This window comes from Trichosurus vulpecula, chromosome 6 (assembly GCF_011100635.1).
Source record: "Trichosurus vulpecula isolate mTriVul1 chromosome 6, mTriVul1.pri, whole genome shotgun sequence".
NCBI classification, from domain to species: domain Eukaryota; kingdom Metazoa; phylum Chordata; class Mammalia; order Diprotodontia; family Phalangeridae; genus Trichosurus; species Trichosurus vulpecula.
The window spans coordinates 280,002,249-280,024,061 of NC_050578.1; the positions used below are offsets into that span (position 1 = coordinate 280,002,249).

At 47.6% G+C, this 21,813-nt stretch overlaps 1 protein-coding gene across 1 annotated transcript in view; it reads right to left on the reverse strand.

Moving 5' to 3' along the window:
* Positions 1-21,813, reverse strand: part of SHANK2 (SH3 and multiple ankyrin repeat domains 2) — a 717,699-nt gene that overhangs the window by 24,961 nt on the left and 670,925 nt on the right. The window contains exons 20-22 of the mRNA XM_036763425.1: positions 8,161-8,291; positions 2,120-2,231; positions 1,060-1,080 (exon numbers count right to left, since the gene is read on the reverse strand). Coding sequence (XP_036619320.1) covers positions 1,060-1,080; positions 2,120-2,231; positions 8,161-8,291 — 264 coding nt within the window. The remainder of the gene's footprint in view (positions 1-1,059; positions 1,081-2,119; positions 2,232-8,160; positions 8,292-21,813) is intronic.

Here is a 21,813-nt window from a genome sequence, read left to right on the forward strand (position 1 = left end):
GGTAACTGGCCCAGTTCTGGTCTGAGAGAAGAAAAGAAATCTCTCCTGTGGGGGATAGAGGGAGAGATCAGGATGTGCTGATGCCTGTGTGGAGGCACTTTTACGGGCAGCACTGGCAGACCTGAGCCAGGGGGCTATAGGCCAAGGCTGGGACTGGTCCCCAACTTGGCCCTCTGTGGCCGCTCTCAGGGCTGAGCCTAATAAAGGCCATGAAGAGCTTTTGAGCTGAACATTAGGAAGGTGAGTTAGGCTTGGCTGGAGGCTCTGCTCTCTGCCTGGACAGAACCTGTGTGTCTTGCCTCACACTCATCTCTTGCCCAGTGAACTGACTAATCATAGAGTTTTCGATGATTCCTCCCTCTCCCACTCCATAATGGGGTTTGGGTAAGGAGCCGTGTGGTTGGCAACTTACTACCTTCTACACTCTTACCATCATCTGTGGCTTCCTTGGGGCCAATAAAGTCATGCTGGTAGAGGGAGGGAGGGGGATTGGACCAGAATTTAACATTAACACTCTACAGCCTATGCAGGAATGCTACTAATTTGCCACAAAGCAGTCTTTCCTAAGAAGCCCAAGGCTGAATAACTGGAGATGTGGTTGCTTGGAGGCTGGGAGATTTCCTTCACAATCATCCAAACCCATGAAAACACAATGAAAATACAGAACACTGGTGAAAGGTGAGTAGCGATATAAAACATGGACTGATGGACGCAGACAACCAGTTTGTAATGGCAGGGGCATGCAAGATTTCAGAAAGGGGCCGAATGAGAGCGCATTTAGTAAAAGAAATTCCTATGATGGACTAATCATTGACCGAAGTTAAAAAAAACAACAACTTTCATTCGATAAGGGTATTCTCAATGGGACATACTCCTTGGGGAAAGCATCCTTGGTATCGCCAATGCTTTTGGGACGACCGAGGGCTCGGAGTCACCACTGGCTCCAGGTGCGTTGGCCAACGGTTGAGTTTCCAAGGAGCCACCATTGACGAATACACCTTATGGAGCAAAGGGTGTTACACTGAAATTACAGATTTTAGACTATATAGATTCACTAACCTGATAGAAAGATTCTGCTGTCTGACAAGAGGAAATCAGTGGTTATTAACTGGGTTATTTACCAGAGCCGATTATCCGCTTCTGACTTAGTTGGCCACACTACACTATGAGCTTAAGGCACTCTCGTGACCGGCGGGTCAGCAGCATGGCCCACCCACACCCCAGCCCGCTGACAAACCAGCCGCTTGCTAACAGGAGGGATGCAGAAAACACTTTTTGATGATTAGGCCTGAAAACAACATAGCAAAGCACCCCCTCCCCCCAAACCCAGAGGGGAGTCCTTGGAATTGCCAAACTTGAGCTCCCCCTACACTGGGTACACACTCTACATGGGCACTTCTGGTCACACAGAACACATCACCTAAAGTCACCTGGACAGGCTCCTGCTGTCCACTGTTCACTGCATTAAATGAATTCTGGATTATCTAGGAAAAGGGCAGGGTTCAAGTGAGAAAGTTTATCTTTCCTTATAAATTTATGGGGATCCAGATGATGTTTGTCGCAGAGAAAAGGCATTCTGTGGACATAGTTTTGGCCAAAGTTTCCTCCCTGAGTTTGTTCTGAATTCAGCCCAAACACCCAGAGAAGAGAAGGCTCTCACATTCATTTTACTCGAGATAGCCCATTACAGTTTTCAGCAAATTCATTCTAGTAGAGGGCAAAGACTAGGACCTTGGAAGATGAAGTCTCATGAAGAGAGAGGGCCTGACAGCAATACAAGGGATACCGAGCTTGCACTACATTAGGAAAACTGTTGTCCAAGATGTCTTTTGTTTATGGGATTGGTTTAGACAGAAAAGTTGTAACACAACTTGGAATACTCAAAACTGGGTCAGATGAGCCTGGAGGGCAGGCAGGACTAGAGGCCTGGGCTCTGGGGGGCTGGGCAGCAGGCAGGCTGCTGGAGAAGAGGGCCAAAGGCAGTCAAGGGCTCGGGGAACTTGGGGCTTGCCTACTGGCTATCTGCTTCCTCTCACCCTGGCTCTTAGGGAGGTCTCCCCCCACTCCCACTTGGGCAAGAATGGGGGCTGCTCCTTAAGAGAATGACCACATGCCTTACCTATTGATTTCTGCCTTCTCATTGTACCTCGAGGGATGCCCAGGAATGGGCCCTTCGGACTCCCTGGGACCGTGGGGGTCATCACTGCAATTCCCTGCCGCTCGTAAATGGACTGGAAAGGAAAGAGTACATGGGTCAGGCTCAGAGGGTCCTTGGACTGGGCCCCATCCAAGAGAGCAGGAGAGAAACAAACCAAATGAAAGAGAAATGTGGTCCAGGACTGGGGGCCCCCAGGGCTGTGTTCTGGGGCGGGGAGCCCAGCGACAAGGGTGCAGAATCCTAGACTCTCTGAGCTAGAAGGGGAGGCTTTGTCCTCTTTGAAAGGAGCTTCAAATGAGGGTAGGAGATCTCAGCAGTGGGTCAAGGGGCTTTTCTTGAACCTCAATCTTAACATGCCCTTATCCATTCATTCAACAGACATTTCCTGAGCACCATCTATGGATAGGAGCCTGTGCTGGGCTTTCTTCTCTTCACTCCTCAGGTCCCCCTCTAATGTCAAAACTATGGACAAAGTGTTTATAAAGGTGTCAGACAAGACGAGGCCTTGGCAAGATATTGACCCGCTTGGGGCCTCAGTCTCCCCAAGTGGATGAAAAACAGAGTATTTTGGACAGACTGACCTCCAAGGTCCCTTCCAAACCTAGGATCCAGAACCTATGTGAAGGGAAACCTCATAACCAAGTCCCAATTTGCCAGATTTTCCCTGTTGGCCGGGCTTTGGGTGAAGGCCTTGTCCTCGCTTCAATGTTGCCTAGGAGGGGAACCACGTGAGGCCATTATCTGCCATTTACAGCCTCTCACCTATCAGTCTGCCAGATGAACTGACAAGGTGGAGGTCCCGGGGGAATGGGTTACAGAACGGATACATCTGAACTGTGGCAGGGTGGGGATAGCATAGTCTGATACATGGAGGTATCGTTCTGGGGGAGGGGGAGGCTGGGTGGAACTGAAGAATGGTGGTGGGGGGGGACCTGGAGATTCCTGCCCCCTCCCAGACTCCCCTAGCCAAAGGGGATTTAGGGAAGAGGAGAGGAGAGGGCACCAAGAGACAGTATGGGGAAGCTGCCTTGGCCCTGTGGTCAGCCCTACACCAAAGGATAATCCTGCATGACTTACTTCAGCTCAGTATTTCCAGGGGACTTGGACCACATGCACACATGCATGCGCACACACACATGCACACACACACATGCACACATGCACACAGGCACACATGCACTCACACATGCACACACGCACGTACACACATGCAAACATGCATGTACGCAACTCACAATGCACACACATGTGCGCACACGTGCACTTATACACATGCATACTCACACACACGCACAATGCACTCACATGCACTCACACATGCACACACACGTACACACATGCAAACATGCATGTACACAACTCACAACGCACACACATGTGTGCACATGTGCACTTATACACACACTCATACACACACTTACACACATGTACACATGCACAACGCACTCACATGCACTCACACATGCAAACATGCATGTACACAACTCACAATGCACACACATGTGCACATGCATGCACTTACACACACTCACACTCATACACACATACACAGTGCACACACACAATGCACTCACACATGCACACACGCACATACACACATGCAAACATGCATGTACACAACTCACAACGCACACACATGCTCATAAACACGCTTACATACACACGCACATGCCAGAAATAGGGAGGGAGACAAAGAGCTGAATTTCCCTTGCATAAAAGACTCCTCAGCTGGCACATGGTAGAATTGAGCACAGCGGGCACTCACAGGTTTGGAGTCAGGAGGCCTGGGCTCGGGGAGAGCTGGCTCTGCCACCTGCCAGCTCAGTGCTCTGCCCACAGCTGGCATTTAATACTTGCCATGATGACCACAGGGGTGGTGGGGGGAGGAGATCATTGAACTTCCGAGTCTCAGCTTTCCCCTCTTCATATGGGGGCGTCAATGCCACTTCCCTTACAGGGGCGCCATAAAGAATGTGCTTTGCGGGCTTTACGGAAAATGTGATAATATTGGCGCTTGGTGGAGCTCTGCGCAGCCAGAGCCTCAGTGAGGTTTGGGACATTGCTGCTGCTAGACTCCATGGCCGTCGTCACGGGAACGCACAATCCCCCTTCCTTCTGCCCCAGCCCTTATCTCATCCCCTCAGGCCAGAAGGAATACAGTGCCCACTGTACTGTCAAAGTCAAGTTTATGGGTGATTTCCCTCGTCATAATACTCTGAGGCAAGAAAAGCATAAGAAATCAGAACCAATAAATCTGCCCCCTGGGGTGGACGGGATGAAATATGTCCTTATCTTATCCTATGGGAAGAGGTGTGGGAGAAAGGGAGCGTGTCATCTGGCAGTACCCCATTATAAGTCATTCTTGATAGGTAGGTACTGAACTCAATTCCTTTTATGCTACTCAAAGATGGATGAATGGTGCCAGTGCCCTGTAAATTTCAGCAGCTGGGAGCATATTCCTGACTGCCCTGCCCTAGTTATAGCTCTGATTAAAAGTGTTATTAGTCTCTGTTTGCAGATAAAAAAAAGCTCTGAGGTGGTTTTAAGGGGTGAAATCATGCTTCTGAGAAGGGATTTGAACTCAGGTCTCTTGGTTTCACATCTGGCCCTTTTTTCCCATGCTGCCACTTTAGTTCTCAAGATGATAGTCAATCTCCATCTGCCGCTGAAACTCAGTTTAAACAACTCCATTTTTGGGAAGACAAGCTCGGTTTCAATTTTTGTTTCAATTTCACTTTGATCTGGTTTGTGACAGAATATAGAAAAGACTTCTAACATCTCCCATTCTCTGCGCCAGCCCAATCATGACCTTCATGCTTGAGAAGGCATTCTCAAGCTTTGTTCTCCCAGGTCACCATTTCACTAACAGCAGAAAGAACCTGGCTCTGGGCTCCAAAGATGTGACTTCTAACCCAGATTTTCTAACTGGTAAGTTGTGTGACCACAGGTAAGTCAATATGGCTCTCTGGGCCTCAGTTTACTAATTTGTAAAGTGGGGGGGAGGTTCTTGGCCTTAAGATTCAGTGCCAGGAGGGATCTCAGAGCTCATTTAGCCCCCTCATTTTATAAGTGGGGAAACTAAAGGCCAAGAGGGGAGCTCACCCAAGGTTGCCCGGCTAGAAGGGCAGACATCCAGTAACTCCAAGAGGTGACATTGACCTTGAGCTTTAAGATTTGCAAAGCTTGGTCTGGCTCCTGTACTTGGCCAGCTCAGCCATGCAGTGTCTTCCCCCTCAACTCCTTTCTTCCCCTGCCCCATCGGTGCTCATGAACCCGGAGCACCCTCCGCACCTGGATCCTTTGCTCCCCCTCTCACACTGCTCAGCGGCCCTGGAGGAAGCCGCACCACCATGGTGAACGGGGCACTTGCTATGCATTCCTCCCAGAGAGACCGTCCTTGCTGCCTGTCAAGCCTTTCCTTCATTGTCTCTGTCCCACTGCCCTCAGCAGCTGCTCCCAGCCTCTATTCCTTGCCTTTGTCCTTGTCTCCCGTGGTGCTGAGAAAACAGAGGCCTTCCTATGAGGCCCTCCTACTCCCTTATTGTATACTCCTTTCTAGCAGGAGCTGTTGAACTGGGGTCCATGGACTTGTGTTTTTAAAAATTTCATAATGGTATTTCAATATAATTGATATGCTTTATAATCCTACGTATTTTATGTGTTTGGAATCATGACTCTGAGAAGGGCCTGATTATCTTCGTTGGATTGCCTGGCAGAGGGCTCTTAAGACAAAGCCCAAAAGCCAGACTCTCTACCATTTTCCCTCTCTCTTCTCTTGCTCCCATGTTTGAGGAAGAAGTGACCTCTCTCCTGGGATGTCTCCCTTTTGCCATCTCCCTCATCTCTCTGCGATCCACAAGTCAGAGGGTGTGGATTCTAGTCACAGCTCTGACACTCACCGTATGGGCAACCTCCAACCAGTCACTGGATCTCCCACAGCTTCTGTTTCCTCAACTGTAAAATGAGACCCTTGGACTATATTATGTCTTCTGTTTCTAAGTCTCCAATCTCTCCTTACCTGTTGGTTCTTTCTCAGCTACTTACAACAGGTTCATACCCTCCCCTCCCTTTGAAAATGTGACCCTTCCTTCTTCTCAAACTATGGGCCTTTATCTCTTCTCCCTTTCACTCTCGAGATCACAGAAAGAATATTTTACAAAAGGTTTCCTCCACTTCCTCACCTCCCACTCACTTCTCAGTCCCCTGAAGTCTGGCTTTCAGTCTTACCACTCAAATGAAAAGTTACCAGTGGGCTCCTAGTGGCTAGCCCCAGGAATCATTTCTTAGCTCTCAGCCTTCTCCACCTCTCTGCAGCTTTGGACATCATTATCCACCCTCTGTGAGACACTTTTCACAACAATCAATCCATGACCATTTGGTAAGGGCCTGCTATGTTCCAGGCTTCTCTTTTCTCCTTCCTCCCTTCTCTCTCTGACTGCTCCTTCTCAGTCTCCTTTCAGACTCATCCAGGTCCCACATGAGACTTTATTCTGGTCTTTCTTGCCTTCTCTTCGATGCCCTCTCTGTGAGAGATCCCTTTAGCTACCATGGATAAACATATATCAGTATGCAGATGCCTCCCAAATCTACACAGCCAGCTTGATTTTTCCACCTGAATGCTAGTGGGGCACCATTGGCTGCCTGTTGGATGGATTCCTCTGGATGTCCTAGACACATCTCAAATGCAGAAATCCTTATCTTTCTCCATGAGTCTACTGTTCCTCCAAACTTTCTATTGAGGCCCCTTCTTCCCAGTCCCCCAGATTTCTGACTTCCTTGCCATCCTTGCTCCCTTCACCCCAAATCTAACATCACCTGTCTGTTAGGTTTCTGTCATTTCTATCTTCTCAGGGTTCACCTGTGCCCTCCTCCCACTTCCCTAGTTCAGGCCCTCCTCACCTCTCTTATGGACTACTCTAATAACTTCCTGATTGGCTTCCCTGTCTCCCATCTGTCCCTTCTCTAATTCAGCTTCACTTCATACAGATGCAAAAAAGTCTTCCTGAGGCACAGGTCACTCCCCAGTTCAACAGCTATCAATGGTTCCCCACTACCTAGAGTACAAAATACAAAGTTTTCAGTCTAGGTCTGTGGAAACCTCATTCCCATCTGTGTTTACAGACTTATTTCTTATGATTCCTCTAGACAAACCCTACTTTCCAGTCAAACTGGGCTTTTGGATATTTCTCAATCCTTTTTTTTTTCTCATCTCCATGTATGTGAACAAGCCATTCCCCATACCTCCACATTATGCTGTCTCCTCATGCTTACACCTCAGAAACTTTACCTTCATCCATGCTTCAACTCTGGTGTCACTTCTGTCCAGCCTTCCTAGATACTCCCCTGGTGTTTATATTCTTCCTTCTCAACACTCTTTGTGATTATCTGTATATATCTCCAGTAAAGTGTAAGCTCGTTGAGGGTAGGGACTAGTTTTTACTCCCCATTGTATTTGCAGCACCTGGGACAGCACCCAGAAAAGTCCTGCAAGGGACTTCCACAGAACTGAATTGTTCCCTCCTTTCTTCATCTCAACCTGCTTTCTTGCCAAAAGCCCTTAACTCAGGAGGTCCATCAGACAATACCACTCTATGTTTCCAGAAGATTTTTGTTTCACCGTATTTGTGATTTTCTCAGTGTAGGGAGCTTTGCTTTTTACTAATGCAGATTGGCATCTACTGTGCAGCTGATAGATGGGTACTCTGGGTATTATTTTCCTCATGCTGAGAAAACCAAGACTCAGAGAGTGTGAGTGACTTGCCCAAAGTCATGCAGCTAATAAGTGGCTGGACTGAAATTTGAACCCAGTTCCTGCCTCATTAGATCTGTTGATTTCCTGTCTGGAGAGTAGAGGAGGATATGAACCCAAACTCCAAAGACAAAACTTGCTGCATGGCTTCTGATCCCAGTGTGTATCAATTGCATCTCTAATGGGCTGTGAAGCTGCCAGCAGGACTCTTCCCCCTGCCTGTCCCCCAGCCCCAGGCAGCTGTCACACTCACATTCATGTCTGCCACAGATGGGAAGCACCTGCTGGTCGGGCGCTGCTTGATGGTCGCCACTCTTGACTCCACAGTCACGTTTTCTGCTGTCCTTGATGGCTTAGTAGCTGGTACAACTTCATCGACTTTATCTGCAACAGATGAAATGTCACTATAAATGAATAAAGTTGGTCAAGTACCACCCCACCCCCCAAAATAGGACCTCAAGTCTCATAAGGTTGAGGGAGAGACTGAGTCATCCAAATGCCAAAGTGTCTCTTTCGCATTTTAACAAGGCAAGAGGTCAGCCCCGAGGGAGGGGTGCAAGCCAATGGCGGTCTACTGCTGCTGCCACACATGCATGCTAGGAGTGCTAAGCCTGCATGCAGCCCAAGTTTACTTAGGGTCACTCGAAAAACCATCCTCTTCTTCAAACCTTCAAAATGTGAAGGGTGAAAATCTACACAGAAATGGAAAGAAAACCTTTAGCACGGGGCCCCTGGGTCTGACAGAGAACGGGAGAGAGGCTTTCAGCACCATGGATCCTTTCACCAGGTGATGGTGACAAAGAGGGGTCAGACAATGTCTTTCCACTTTCTTGCCTTTTCACAAAAAGGTCTTAACTCAGGAGGGCCATTAAAAAACTTGGCTATGTGTTTCTGGATGTTTGCTTGACCAGATTGGCGAGTTTATCGCTCTAGGCAGTTTTGCTTTTGCCAAAGCTGACAGGCACCTGCTTATCAGCTGACATTCCCAGAGAGCTGCCTGGGGCACCCAGAGGGAGGTGCCTTGCCCAAGGTCCCACAGCCCTTATGGGCCAGTGGCAGGGCTTGAACCCAGGTCTTTATGGCTTTGAGGCCAGCATTCTCTCCGTTCCTGGGGTCTGGAAGGTGTTGGGAAGAGCTTAGCTTTGTTTTTAATTTTTGTTTTTAAATTCACAGCAAAGAGATATTCAGGGAAGATGCTTGATTAGATTACATGGTAATGAAATAAGGCACATAATTAATATGAACAGTTCTAGGTCTTCGAAATAAATCAGAAAGTCAGAGATTTAGTTCTACAAAAGTCTCTAGAAGTCATCTTCAGCAGCCTTCTTTTCAGCCAAGGAAACTGAGGCCCGGTGAAGTTTAAGTGATTTGTGCAAGGTCATACACATGGCATATAGAAGAGACAGGATTCAAACCCAGACCCTCCAGTCCCAAATTCAGCGCGCTTGTTACCACCTCAAGCCAGCTCCTTCTGGCTGCCTCCAGGACAGTCCTTCCTATTTCACTTTGCAAAAGAATCCAGGAGGTTTGGTGATTTGTCTTGGTTTGTGTGCATGTGCTTATGCGTGCATATGTGTGCATGTGTTTACATGTTGGAAAGAAATGTGCATCACTCTTCAGGCATGGAAACAAGTGAGTAATCAACTTGGCCGTTGGTTAAGCACTTGTGTCTATGACTGAAGAATAATGAGCCACATTTCTTTCAAACACACACACACACACACACACACACACACACACACACGCGCATGCACGCGCGTGTGCCCCAAGACAAACAAGCCACCAAACCTACTGTAAAGGAAGTGGGAAGGCTTGAAACCAAGAGCTCCTTCCTGGGAGCCAGAGGCTTAGTACAGTAAATTAATATTTATTGCCTCATTGACAGGCATGGCTGGATTAGTTGAATTCTCATTTTCTTAATGATGTTGCATTTAGGAATTGGGGCTGTCTGGCTGGGGGCTGAAGCTAATGTGTACCAGAATTTGGGGGAGACATATACATGTGTTTTAGTCTCAGACCCCGAGGTCCCCAGAAATTGACTTAGATCAACTTGCAAATTGTTGGAGAGCCAGCCCCCTAATAGGACTCCTTCATCCTCTGTGCAGGCATGTGCTTGACCTGGGTGCTAGGAGGTTAGGTCCCTGCCCCTGGAGGGCTTCCAGTTGCACCTGTCCCAAACCCAGGCCAAACTTCTAGGCTCTATGTGGCCCATCCAAGAAATAGCAGCTTATCACACAGGACCTTGGCTGGTCAGATAGCCACACCGATGGTGGGGATATACTGGTGGAGGAAACCATAAAAGATGGGGAGCAAGATAGAAACCCTGAAGAGGAAGCTGCGGTCATAAAGTCACAGGAAATGACCATTTCATGGACATGTTTGATTGCACTAACACACATATACACATGTATACCACATATATCATGTTCTCTGGCACAGACACACAAACACTGAGACAGGGCCCTGGGTATCAGGGGGATAGAAGACATACCTCACCCAGACAATCCAACAAACTGGCATCCAAAGTGGCAAAGCCACCCAGAATGGCACCAAAGCAATGCCAGGGATGTCCCAGACCCAACCTGGGGAATCATTGGGCAAATGTGAAGACCCATGTCTTGAGGTCGGGAGGACCATGGGATTTGAACTTGGATGTGGCTTGGCTCAGGCTCTTGGTGCATTCTCTTTGGGCTGCAACGAATGGGGCATTGGCAATGACGCAGTGACAAAAGCTGACGCTCACACAAAGCTGTCGTACAGGTTTGTATCACAAAGACAGTGGGAGAGAGATGCTATCATCATCCTCACTTTATAGATGAGGAAGCTAAGGAGGTCAAGAGGGTCTCATAGCTGGCAAGTGTCGGACATACCATTCAAACTTAGGTCTTCCTGCTTCTGAGTTCGACACTTAACCCACTCTACCAGACTCTGCGTGATTTAGAGCATAACTGAGTCACAGAATTACAAGTGGAAGGCATCTGAGAGGTCCAACTCTCCAATTTTACAGAGAAGGAAATGGAGGCACAGATAGGGAAGGGACTCAAGGTCTCTCACAATTTATTGGCAGAGCTGGGATTAGACACCAGGTCTCCTGATCCCAGGTCCAACGCCATCTCAATTCAACAAGCATCCATTAAACACTGGCTGTATCCAAGGCACTGTGACAGGTGTTGGGGATACAGAGCAAAAAATAGACCCTGCCTTCAAGAATTCCACTGAAGGGAAATGAGTCCACGATAGGCAAATATACCATAAATTGTGGAGGGAGAAAGAGGATTGGGGAAATCTGGGAAGATTCCATGGAGGCAGCGGCTCCTGAGATAAAAGAAAGGAGGGATTCTAGGAGGCAGGAGATAAGGAGGGAGAGGTGCTCTAGACAGGGAATCAGGGCATGGCCTTCCAAAGCATCAAGGTCACAGATGGAATGCTGAGCTTGGACAATAGCTGGTTTGGTGGCGACTGTAGGGTTTGTGAGGAAGAGAAATAGGAAACATTTGGGAAGGTGAGTGGGAGCCAGATTGAAGAGGCCTTTAAATACCAGGATGAAGAGTTTTCACTTTTCCTAGAGGCAACAGGGAGACAATGAAGGCTTCTGAGCGGAGAAGTACTCTTCGGGGGTAATGGTCACACTTATGCTTGAAGGAGATGGTGTGGGGAGCCATATGGAGTATTGGAATTAAGAGAGACTAGAAACATGGAGACCAATGAGACAGAGGGTGGCTGTATGAGTGGAGAGAGGAGAGAGGAGAGGAAGGTGTAGGGGAGGGACTGATGAGATTGCCCCCTGACTGGCCAGAAGGGATGGGAGACAGGGAAGAGGCAGAGATGACTTCTAGTTTAACCAAGCTGAGAGACTGGAAGGAGGTTGGTGCCTCCCTTGAAATGGGGATGTTGGGAGGAGGGGCAGGTTTAGGGAGGAAGACGATGAGTTTTGTTTTGGACATGATAATTTTGAAAGGCATAGAGGACATTTGGATGGACAGTTGGTGATGGGAATGACATTCATGAGTGAAATGAGGATGATGTATGTAGATTCAAGAATTATCTGTGCAAAGATAATTGAATTTGAAGGTGCAGTTGAGGTCACCAAGAACATTCACAGAAGAGAAGGCCCAGGACGGAAACAGGACAAAAGGCCCAGGGATACCCATGCTTAGGGGGTAGCACATGGAGGACAATTCAGCAGGCCAGACAGGTAGGAGGAAAGTCAGGAGGGAGCAGTGTCAGGGAAGGCAAAGGGAGAGAGTATCCAGGAGTGTGAGGTGGCTACCAGGGCCCCAAAATGAGGAAAAGGTGGTGGAGGAAGGTCAAGAGAAGGAGTGTTTATGTCCAGTCTTCCTTGCTGCCCCACCACTGATTTTATGTAGTTCCATAGTGAATAAGAGGCAGAACCATGGCTGTAACCTTCACTTCTGCCTCCAGACCTTGGTGCCTCAGGTTACCAAGTGGGGCAGAGCTTTCCTGGGCACTCTCTGGAGTTGGAGGACCTTAGCCTGCTGAGAGCTCCATGATACTGATCCCGCAGAGGCTGCTGGGCCTCTCCCTTCTTCTAGATTATCAAGCTGGTTTGGGAGTCAAGGACAGAGCAGGGTTCTGCATCTGTGGGATGCCTGCATTATCTGCTCACCTGGCAGCTTATCCCCAGGGATCACACACCTGGAAAGGGGACATCTTTCTGCTTGGGGAGGGTCAGGCTCTGTCTTGCAATATGTATTGACATTCTCTTCTTTCTTTCTCTCTGCCTGATCCTAAGGAGCAGAGGATACCGTCTCTGTGAAAGGCAGGGAGGCCACATGCAGGAACCAGCCTGACCCATCCTCCAGTTCTCTTCCTTCTTCATCATTGGGCATATTCATTAACCCTAAATACTGGCCATGCTGCCTGAATCCTGCAGCATCTTAAGCATGGGAAGCCCCCCAATGCACCAAACATTCCTTTTGTGGGATGTACCCATAGGAAGGTTGGAGATGTGGCCACTCCCTGCCTCTTACTGGGGCTGCTTGGGCAGTACCTGCGGCCTGCCCTCGGGCTATGGTGATAAGCCCAACCAGTATCCCCAAGGCCAGCACTTGGGGGCTGCTTCTCAGAAGCCCTTTGTCTGCCTCTTAGAAAAACTGAAGTTTGGATGGTGGGCACAGAACAGCCAGTATCAGCTAGTCATGTAACTACAAGTATGAACTTTGCAGATGTGATGAGAACCAGCCCTTGCTGGGGTTGGTGGGGCCATCACCAAGCAAAGGCCAGGACTTCCTTCTGATGCCACAGAAATGACACTGGTGGAGAAGGTTGCAGAGGATTTCACTGGATTCCAATTCCTGGGAAATGAGGAGTCCCTCCATGCATGCATTATCTTCAGAGTTTCTTTATTAACCAGACCATATGACTCTCCATTCATTCCCAATAACCAGAACCTATAACTACATGTGACCACCCCATGCTGTGGTGGGCTGGGGAGCTGGTGAAGCTAACATTCACATAGGCAGAGCTTAGATCAGAACCAAAAGCACTAGGCTCCTTGGGCACCCAGTGTGAAAGCAAGAATGAAAATCCACTTTTACATATTCTATTTTCACAGATATACAGCTGAAGCTCCTTGAGAACAGGGGCTATTTTGATTTTGTATCCTTAATATGGCATACAGCATATAACCCTAATTCTAATGAATGCTTCTTGATTTGAATAGAAAATCAGAGAGTGTCAGAGCCAGAAGGGACCTTGGAAGTATGAGAGCCTGAATCCAACCCAGCCACCATCCCTACTACCACATACCCGTGAGGTCGTCATCCAGGTTTGACTCAAAGAGAGGAAAGAGTCCATTGCTACCTGAGACAGCCCAGGTCATATCAAGACAGCTTTCATCCTTGGGCCTAAATCTTTCTTCTCACACCCTTCACCCATTGTCTCTGGTTCTGTCCTCTGGGGCCAACCAGAGGAAGCTGAATTCCTCCTTCCATGTGAAAGCTTTCTGGATATATGAGGACACCGATCATTTCCTGCCCCTATCCTCTACCATTGTAGCTCTATAGAAACTGAATATTTAGAGCTTAAACGATTTCATCCCAGGTTTTCTAAGGAAAATAGTTAACTAAAGGTCTTTTTGAACCCTGGTCACTATGCTACTGGCACAGCTGGAGTAAGAGAGCCCTTCTCCCTGGCATGGGCACACTGGGCTGTCAGGCTAGGGAATCCGCTCAACCCCTCTGTCACTTTCTGTCGTATTTACAAGACTAGGGGTCTCTGCAAAATCCCAAGGCAAGGCATTCCATCCAAGGCTGGTCTCAGCTTAGGCTTGAGACATAAAATGAGCTGCTCATTCAGGGACTGAAATGAATAGCAGTGAGGGCTTCTAGCCCACTTCCCAGTGAACTTTTTGGTCACTAAAATACTCCTGAGGAAGGGATGGAAAGCTGTCAAGAAAGAAAGCCACCTAGAACTACCAGGATGAAAACTGATTGGAGAAGAATCTTTCATTGTGTTTTCTCTGAAAAGCTACTGGAGGCAAATGGCAACTCCCACAGACAGAGGGCCCTATAAGATCAAGTCAGTCAGGAAGTCAGCCAGCATGTAGGAGGCACCTACAATTCACCAGGCATTGTGCTAAGAGTACATGAGAAAGACCCAGAGGGTCTGAGCCCCTGGACGTGATGACTACATTGGGGCCATCGGGGTTATGTTTAGTAGCCATGAGTGTTGTCAGGTTGCCAAGTGATGCGCCTGCCTCAAGGATGATTCTGGCTTCTCATCCAGGACCTGCTGTGGAGATTCCCAGGGAAGACCCCAAATGGGCCCAAGAGGAAGGTCCAGGAAGCATTCAGTGGGCTGCCCAGTGGAGCAGGAGGAACAATGAGCTGGATTTGAGCAGACTGTTTCTTTTTCATGTTTCTAACCCCAGCACTTAGCCCAGTACCTGGCACACAGTTGGCATTCAAGAAATGCATGTTGATTCAAATTGAACTGAAGTGACAGGGAGAATCAGGCGTGAACATGGAAATTCTTCCCACCAGTGAGAGCTGGTCTAAAGAAGACTGGGCAGCCCAGGGAGGTGGTGAGCTCTCTTCTCCTGGGAGCAAACTCCTTGCTCCACAGGCCCAGTGAGGTCATGGATGTGGAAGCACTTATGCGAAACTTAGCACCATGTAAATGTTCATTCTTCTCCCTCTCTGAGGAAGATGGGAAGCTGTGGGCAAGAGTCATGAGATGGTCAAGCCCACGTGGGCTGTGATCTGCCTCAGTGGAGGGAATGTCCATTGGACTAGCTGAGAGTTAATGCTACAGTTCTGATACAGACCTTAGACCAGGACTTTCCACCTCACTTCTCATTAGGCTGGAGATGCTTCCACCCTGCATTTTCCTCCTCACATTGATAAATCTTTCCATGGAACCTCCATTAGAGGAAGTGCCAACCATGCTGGACATGATCACTTCTAGACCAGCTGAATTCTGGACTCTGTGGATCTTGTCTCCACTTCACCTCAGTTTCATTGGATGTGTTGTCTTTCTCCATTAGAATGGAAGCTCCTAGAGGGCAGGGACTGTCTTTCTTTTGGCTTGTATTTGTATTCCCAGTGCTTAGCATAATATCTAGCACATAGTAGGCACTTAATTAACACTTCATCTAATCAAACTTTCATTTTAAAAGTGAGGGAGGATGACTGCTCCACAGTCACATAGCAAGCTAGCCAGGACTGGGACAATGGTCTCCTCCTTCCCAGCTCAATGGTTGACCAAAGTCAGTTCTTTTACGTCAACATCTTGAATATACCCATGCCTAGAAATCACCCACAGAGGAGGAAAATATTCACAAGGCTAGGGGAAAGAAAGCATCTTGGTTTTGTTCTGGAGAAAGAGAAGAAAGTCTCAGCACCTGCATTTTGATGGATTGGTCTTGTATTCTCACCGTGCCTACCATAGCCTGTTCATAAGGTCTGCTGGCAGGTGGAATGTCTTTGGAAAAATGCTCCAGTGGGTCTACAATTTCATCGATGTGGGCATTCCATCCAAAACTGCAGCTTCTGACTCAGGAGGGGGTTACACAGTGGAGACAGCAGCAAACAGAGTCAGAAAGAACTGCTTTGAATCCTCTCTCAGACATTTTCAAGCTACATGATCCCGAGAAAATCATTTCAACTCTCTCAGCCTTGGTTTTCTCTTCTATAAAACGGGAACGATGACCACACCTACTTCTTAGGGTTGTTGTCAGGCTCAAATGAATCATATTTGTGAGGTGCTTGGCAAACCTTAAGGCTCTGTATGTTGTTTGTCAGTCAGTTGATTTTCAGTCATGTCTGACTCTTCATGACTCCATTTAGGGTTTTCTTGGCAGAGATACTAGAGAAGTTTGCCATTTCCTTTTCTAGCTCATTTTACAGATGAGGAAACTGAGGCAAAGTTAAGTGATTTGCCCAGGGTCACATAGCTAGAAAGTATCTGAGGTCAGATCTGAACTCAGGAAGATGAGTCTTCCTGACTCTAGGCCCAGCACTCTATCCATTGCACTAACCAGCTGCCCCAATGCTCTATATAAATGCTAGCTATTAATAATTTATTAAGGGCTTGTTCCAAAATGAGATGTGAGATATGTGAGATACTTTGCAAAAGCTAAAGCTCTATATAGAAGTTAGCCAATATTAATATTATTAATATGTGTTGTTATTCTCCGTGCCAGCCTGTCCTGTGGGACTCTTACCCATGTGCTCCCCCCAAAGCCTGACAAAAACACAAAGTCAGAAAGTGGGCAATATCTGGAACCTCCACTTCTTTAATGTTCAGGCAGCCAAAACCATTTCTAGGGTGTTGTGATCTGGAATGTTCTCCTTTAAGGCTGATTTATCAAAACTATTGCTTCTGGGTCATTGGTTGGCCTTTCCCATTAATTCTCTATGATCCTGAAAATTTCCATTCTCCAATCTGTTGGTCATTGCTAATCACTCTGCCTCCATCTGTGGAGGTGAGACTCAATTGCCAGCTTCCAGTATATGAAGGATAAGCTAATATAGATGTGAGATTAGATGTCAGTGCGGCTCCAGGGGGTGGAACTAGGACTAATGGGTAGACACTAGAGGAAGGCAGATTTTAGTTCAGACTAAGGATTCCTAAACATATCTACCCAACAATAGGCTTCCTCAGGAGGCAGTGAGTTTGCTGTCACTGGAGGGATCCAAGTACAGGCTAGATGACCACTTGTTGGAAAAATCTTAAAGGAGATTCATGATTTGGGTAAAGGCTGGATGAGAAAACCTTCAAAGTCCCTTCTAGCTCTCAGAGTCTGAGCTCCTATCTTCAGAGGTTAAAGGGCACAGAACAAAATCCCCCTCACACAATTCTTTCTGAAGGAAATAAAATCTGGAAGAAGCTTCAAGTGCTAATAATTCATGGATGGTAGCTGCTGTCGCAAGTTGGCCTGACTCTTAGTTCAGAACACATGTGCTCCACAATTTGAACCTTCTAATAACTGACTTCTTTCCTGCCCTAAGCACAGTTCATCATTTTTGCTTTTAGAGCTCCTTTACTTCCAAATACTTCCCTCTCCATCTAAACTGCTGAGAGCTATCTCCGATAGCCAAACATAAAAGAAAAAGGCAGGCCAGCAAAACTAGCCAACATCCCAACTGTGCCTGACGGTCTACACACTCTTATCTTCATCCACAGACCCCACTTTCCTGTAGAGAAGGGATTTCACTTTCCATTTGGGTTTGTTTTTCCCATTCCCATGGTTGTAGTTATGGTAGAAATTGTTCTCTTGGCTCTGTTGACTTCTTTTTGCATCAGTTCACAGAAGTCTTCCCATCTTCTCTGGATCCTTCATATTTATTGTTTCTTCTAGTCAAGTAAGGTGCCATTCCAGTCATATGCTACAATCTGTTTAGCCATTCCCCAGTCTTTAGGAGACTACTTTGTTCCCAATTCTTTGTATTATAAAAGTGTTACGATGTAAACAATTTGATGTACACAGGCCTTTCTTTCTGTCTTTGTCCTCCTTGGGGTATAGGCATAGCAGTGGTATCTCTGAGTCAAAGGGCAGGGACATTCCAATTCTTTTCTTAAATTCTTCCTACTAATTCAACTAAGTCAACTTATGGGCTGTGATTAGGATCCTAGAGTTGGAGAATCCCCATTCAGGACATCTAGTCCATCCTCCACTTGGGGAACCAATCCCTCTACTCTGCCCTGACAGAGTCCCCTCCATGCTTGAAGGAGTTCCCACGTGCTGAAGTGAACTTGGCTTGTGGAGGGTTAATTAGCCAGGTGGTTCTGATCTGTGTGTGGGAACATAGCAAAGGCAACAGAGAACCAGCTGGTTGCAGTGGCCAAAACAGCATTTTCTGGCTACCTCCTCCTTTTCTTCCTCCTCCTCTCTCTATGAGGATAAATACTGCCCAAGTAGGCTCTGCATGGTGGGGAGAGGGGCTAGTGCAGGGAAGGCTGGTGATCTCATCAGAAGGGGAGCCAACTTAATGTCGTTGGTTCCATGAAGACACAATGTTAGGTGAAACCATATTCAAAGGGGGAGAGTTTAGGTGCTAAGCAGACTGGTGGCCCCTGGAGTGAATGTCACTGGGACTCAGGTGCTAGCCTGGATTGCGGCCAACCATCCAGTGTGCAGGTGGGTGGGTAGCACAACAGAGCTTGCTTATAATACATTAGTGACCTTCTTGTAAAAGCTTGTTGCTCAGGGTGATAGGATATTTCTGTATTTTGTAATTAATACAGGAGGAAGCCTTTTCTGATTTTGTTTTTGGTGGAAAGGGTATACTTTTTCATATCATCACAAATATTCAATAAATGCTCATTGACTGATGGATAAAAAGATCTGGAGAAAAAAGCCCGCCATTTGGAGACCCCTGTAGGCTTTACAGTTGGGAGGGACCTGGTCTAACTCCCTTCATTTTGTAGAGAAAGTGGACTGAGGCCCTCAGAGGTGAACAGGGAACAAGGAGCAGAGTAGCAATCTGAACCCAGGCCCTGGAGCTCCAGAAGCACTGAGAAAACCTTGGCCACATGCACCCAAGAGAGGATCAGGAGGAAGAATACCAAGAGAAAGGAGGTGTCATAGGAGCTGCAAAATGGGAGAGCAGAGGCAGGTCTGGGCAGGATGATCCTCAGGGTCATTTGGCTCCTAACCAGGGACATGACTCCTGTCCATTTTCTCCTCTTTATACCTGCTTAATTTTGTGAGTTCCTTGAGGACACCAATTGTCTTTTGCTTCTTTTTGTATCCCCAGCATGTAGCACAATGCCCAGCACATAGTAGGTGCTTAAGAAATGTTTATTGATTGACTGATCTCAAGGTGGACCTCCACCATGCAGTTTGGAAGTGGATTGTTGGTGACTTTGGTGCCAGAAAGGGATTAGAGTGTTGGGCTGGGTCACCTTGACTGCAACATGACAGATGACCAGCTCCTGGATGGTGGCCAGGCCCCTAGGAGAGTGGCTATGGCCTCAGATCACAGATGTTGACTCCTAGGGGTACCGGGGATCAGTGCAGTGCTCTGCCTCTGGCTGCTTGTTCTTTGGGCTTGGTGGGCTCTCCCATAAAGCCTCTAGCCTGAGTTGGTCAGGTGGGTCATGCTTCCCTCACTTAGGACAAGAGAAACTGATCATTGGGTGCCCAATGGCCCTGGGTCCTTTGGAGAATGAAGGCTGCATGGTATGCCCAGGGCCTCTCCTGGGTTGGACCATGCCAGAGGCAAAGACATTCTCTGCTGTTCTTTTCCAGATCCAGGCAGATCATCCCTGAGCAAGTGAGGCGGGGGAGGGGGGAGCAGAGATGGCTCTCTTGGGCTGCTTCTTTTCCCATATGCTTTCATTTCAAACTCACATATTTCCTTTGTTTCTATATCAAACTTAATGACCCTGGCTTCTTCCTTCTCTGGCTGACCACATTCTGACACATGCCTCTTCCTAGCTGCTGTTCACTGGTGTGCCAAATTACTGATTTTTTAAAAATTAAAATTTTAAAAATTAAAATTATTTTTTTTGCAGGAACCTTAACAAGAGAGACATTTCTGCTTGTCCAGGGAACAAGCTGCCAGGCAGTTTATTTGGAGGTCCTCTTCACGACTCCCCCACAGAGAAGAATGATAAGACCCAAAAGTATAAATAAATCAATAAAAAGGGTCAGTCACTCTGCTTGGCACTGGAGACCCAAAGGCAGAATCTACTTGTCCTCAGAGAGCTTCCATTCTACTGTGCCAAGATCTCTGAGGACATATGGGCTGTGCTGCAGCTTAGATATTCCTGGACCCCTGATTTGGTGCTCAGAGATAAAGGTTTGGGCTCCCTGTCCTCTGACTTGGGACAGAGCCCCTGAGACATACTCATAGCATTCCCCGGCCCTCCAGGGGCCATCTCTCCTAGCCTGCAGCTGCAGGAGGAATGGTCTCTTTGAAGGTGCCGCCCCAGCTTCCAGCCCAAAGCATCGTGGCTGAAAAGAGAAGACCTTCCTGGCCAGAGTCTGTTTTTCTCCATAAGCACCAAGATCACAGCTTATTTCCTCCAGGCCAAGTCAGGATGGTCCTTTTGGCCAGTGTGATGAATTAGGAGGGATCCTTTCCTGGGTGGGTTGTACTAGATAGCTACTAAAGACCTTTCCTTAAAAAGCTGTGATTCTCTGATCAGGCTCAGGCTGCAATCCAATGATGGTGGCTGCTCAGGGAAGATGATTTGTTACAGAAATGCCCTTCCGTGCAACTCATTTGTTTTTTTAAATTGCTGTCCATGTTCCAGGGTTCCATAAATCCCTTGGCTTGATATTACTCCTGTATTGGAAATATTGTGCTGCCCTGATTTGGGAACAGCTCTGAAGGTGCACCCAGCAACCCATCAGACTGATGGCAAAGAGGCGGCCGATGGGAAGAGAGGAGCCCAGCACTCTCCACTTAGGCATTCTTTGGTGAAGTATTGCCTTGGGGCTCTGGCCACCAACTCCATTCTGCCATTCCTTCTGTGCTATCTTAGCTAAGAAGGAAAGAAAAATGAAAAACCCAGAAACAGAGGGACGTCATGGGAGAGGAGAGAGCCCAGGCTGTGGGTGTGTGGCCCTGTGAGTGTATGTCAATGTGGGTGTCCACTACTGGGGATAGGGTTGGGCAAGGAGGTGGATCTGCTTTAGCAAAACTCTGACCATCAATTTCTCCCTCCCCACCCCAAGAGCAGCAACCTTGAGCTGCCACCTTTGGATACCAGTGATTCTAGTGAAAAACAAAGAAAGAAGAGAGGGCAAGCGATCTTGCATAGCTTATATCTTATTTCCTAGAAAGTGGAGGGAGTGAAAAAGAGGGAGGCTAGATTCAGGTGCTTGAGTGACCCTGCTGGACAACACTTCCCCTAACTCTCTATTTCTTTCCCACCCCCATCCCCCACCCTCGGTAAGTTCAGAATTTTTCTTCTACAAGATGGGGCTTCTAACAGATGGAAGCAGGGAAATCTCAACAGCCTAAAGTCAATAGTGGCGCATGCAAAGAAGGAAGTGGTGGTTTCCGAAATCCTGCCCCTCCCATTTTTGCATCATGATGGGCAGTGGCTGTATGTGTGTGGGCTGACGGGGGTGGGATTTGCCTCGGTGATAACCACTAGCCTTTGGCATTCCCAGAATGGGTAATTGCCTTTCTCACTTATGTAATAGGCAACATGTTTTGTTCGTATATTTGTTCATGGGAAGGTCCTAAGATGTTCTTTGTATCTTAGGCATTTTCTGTGGCACATGGAATAAAGGACAGTCATCCTCAATACCCATGTTGTATGTTGGGTGTCTTTGCAGGAGGATCCTCTATCAAGCCCATTTCGGGAGACTGAGCCATGGAGAAACCTGGACTGGGATGTGAGTCAGAGAACCTCCGACATCAGGCCCTCAGAATCAAACCTGGGCCACACGAACGCAGAGCTTGTGGTGGGCCCAGGCTAAAGG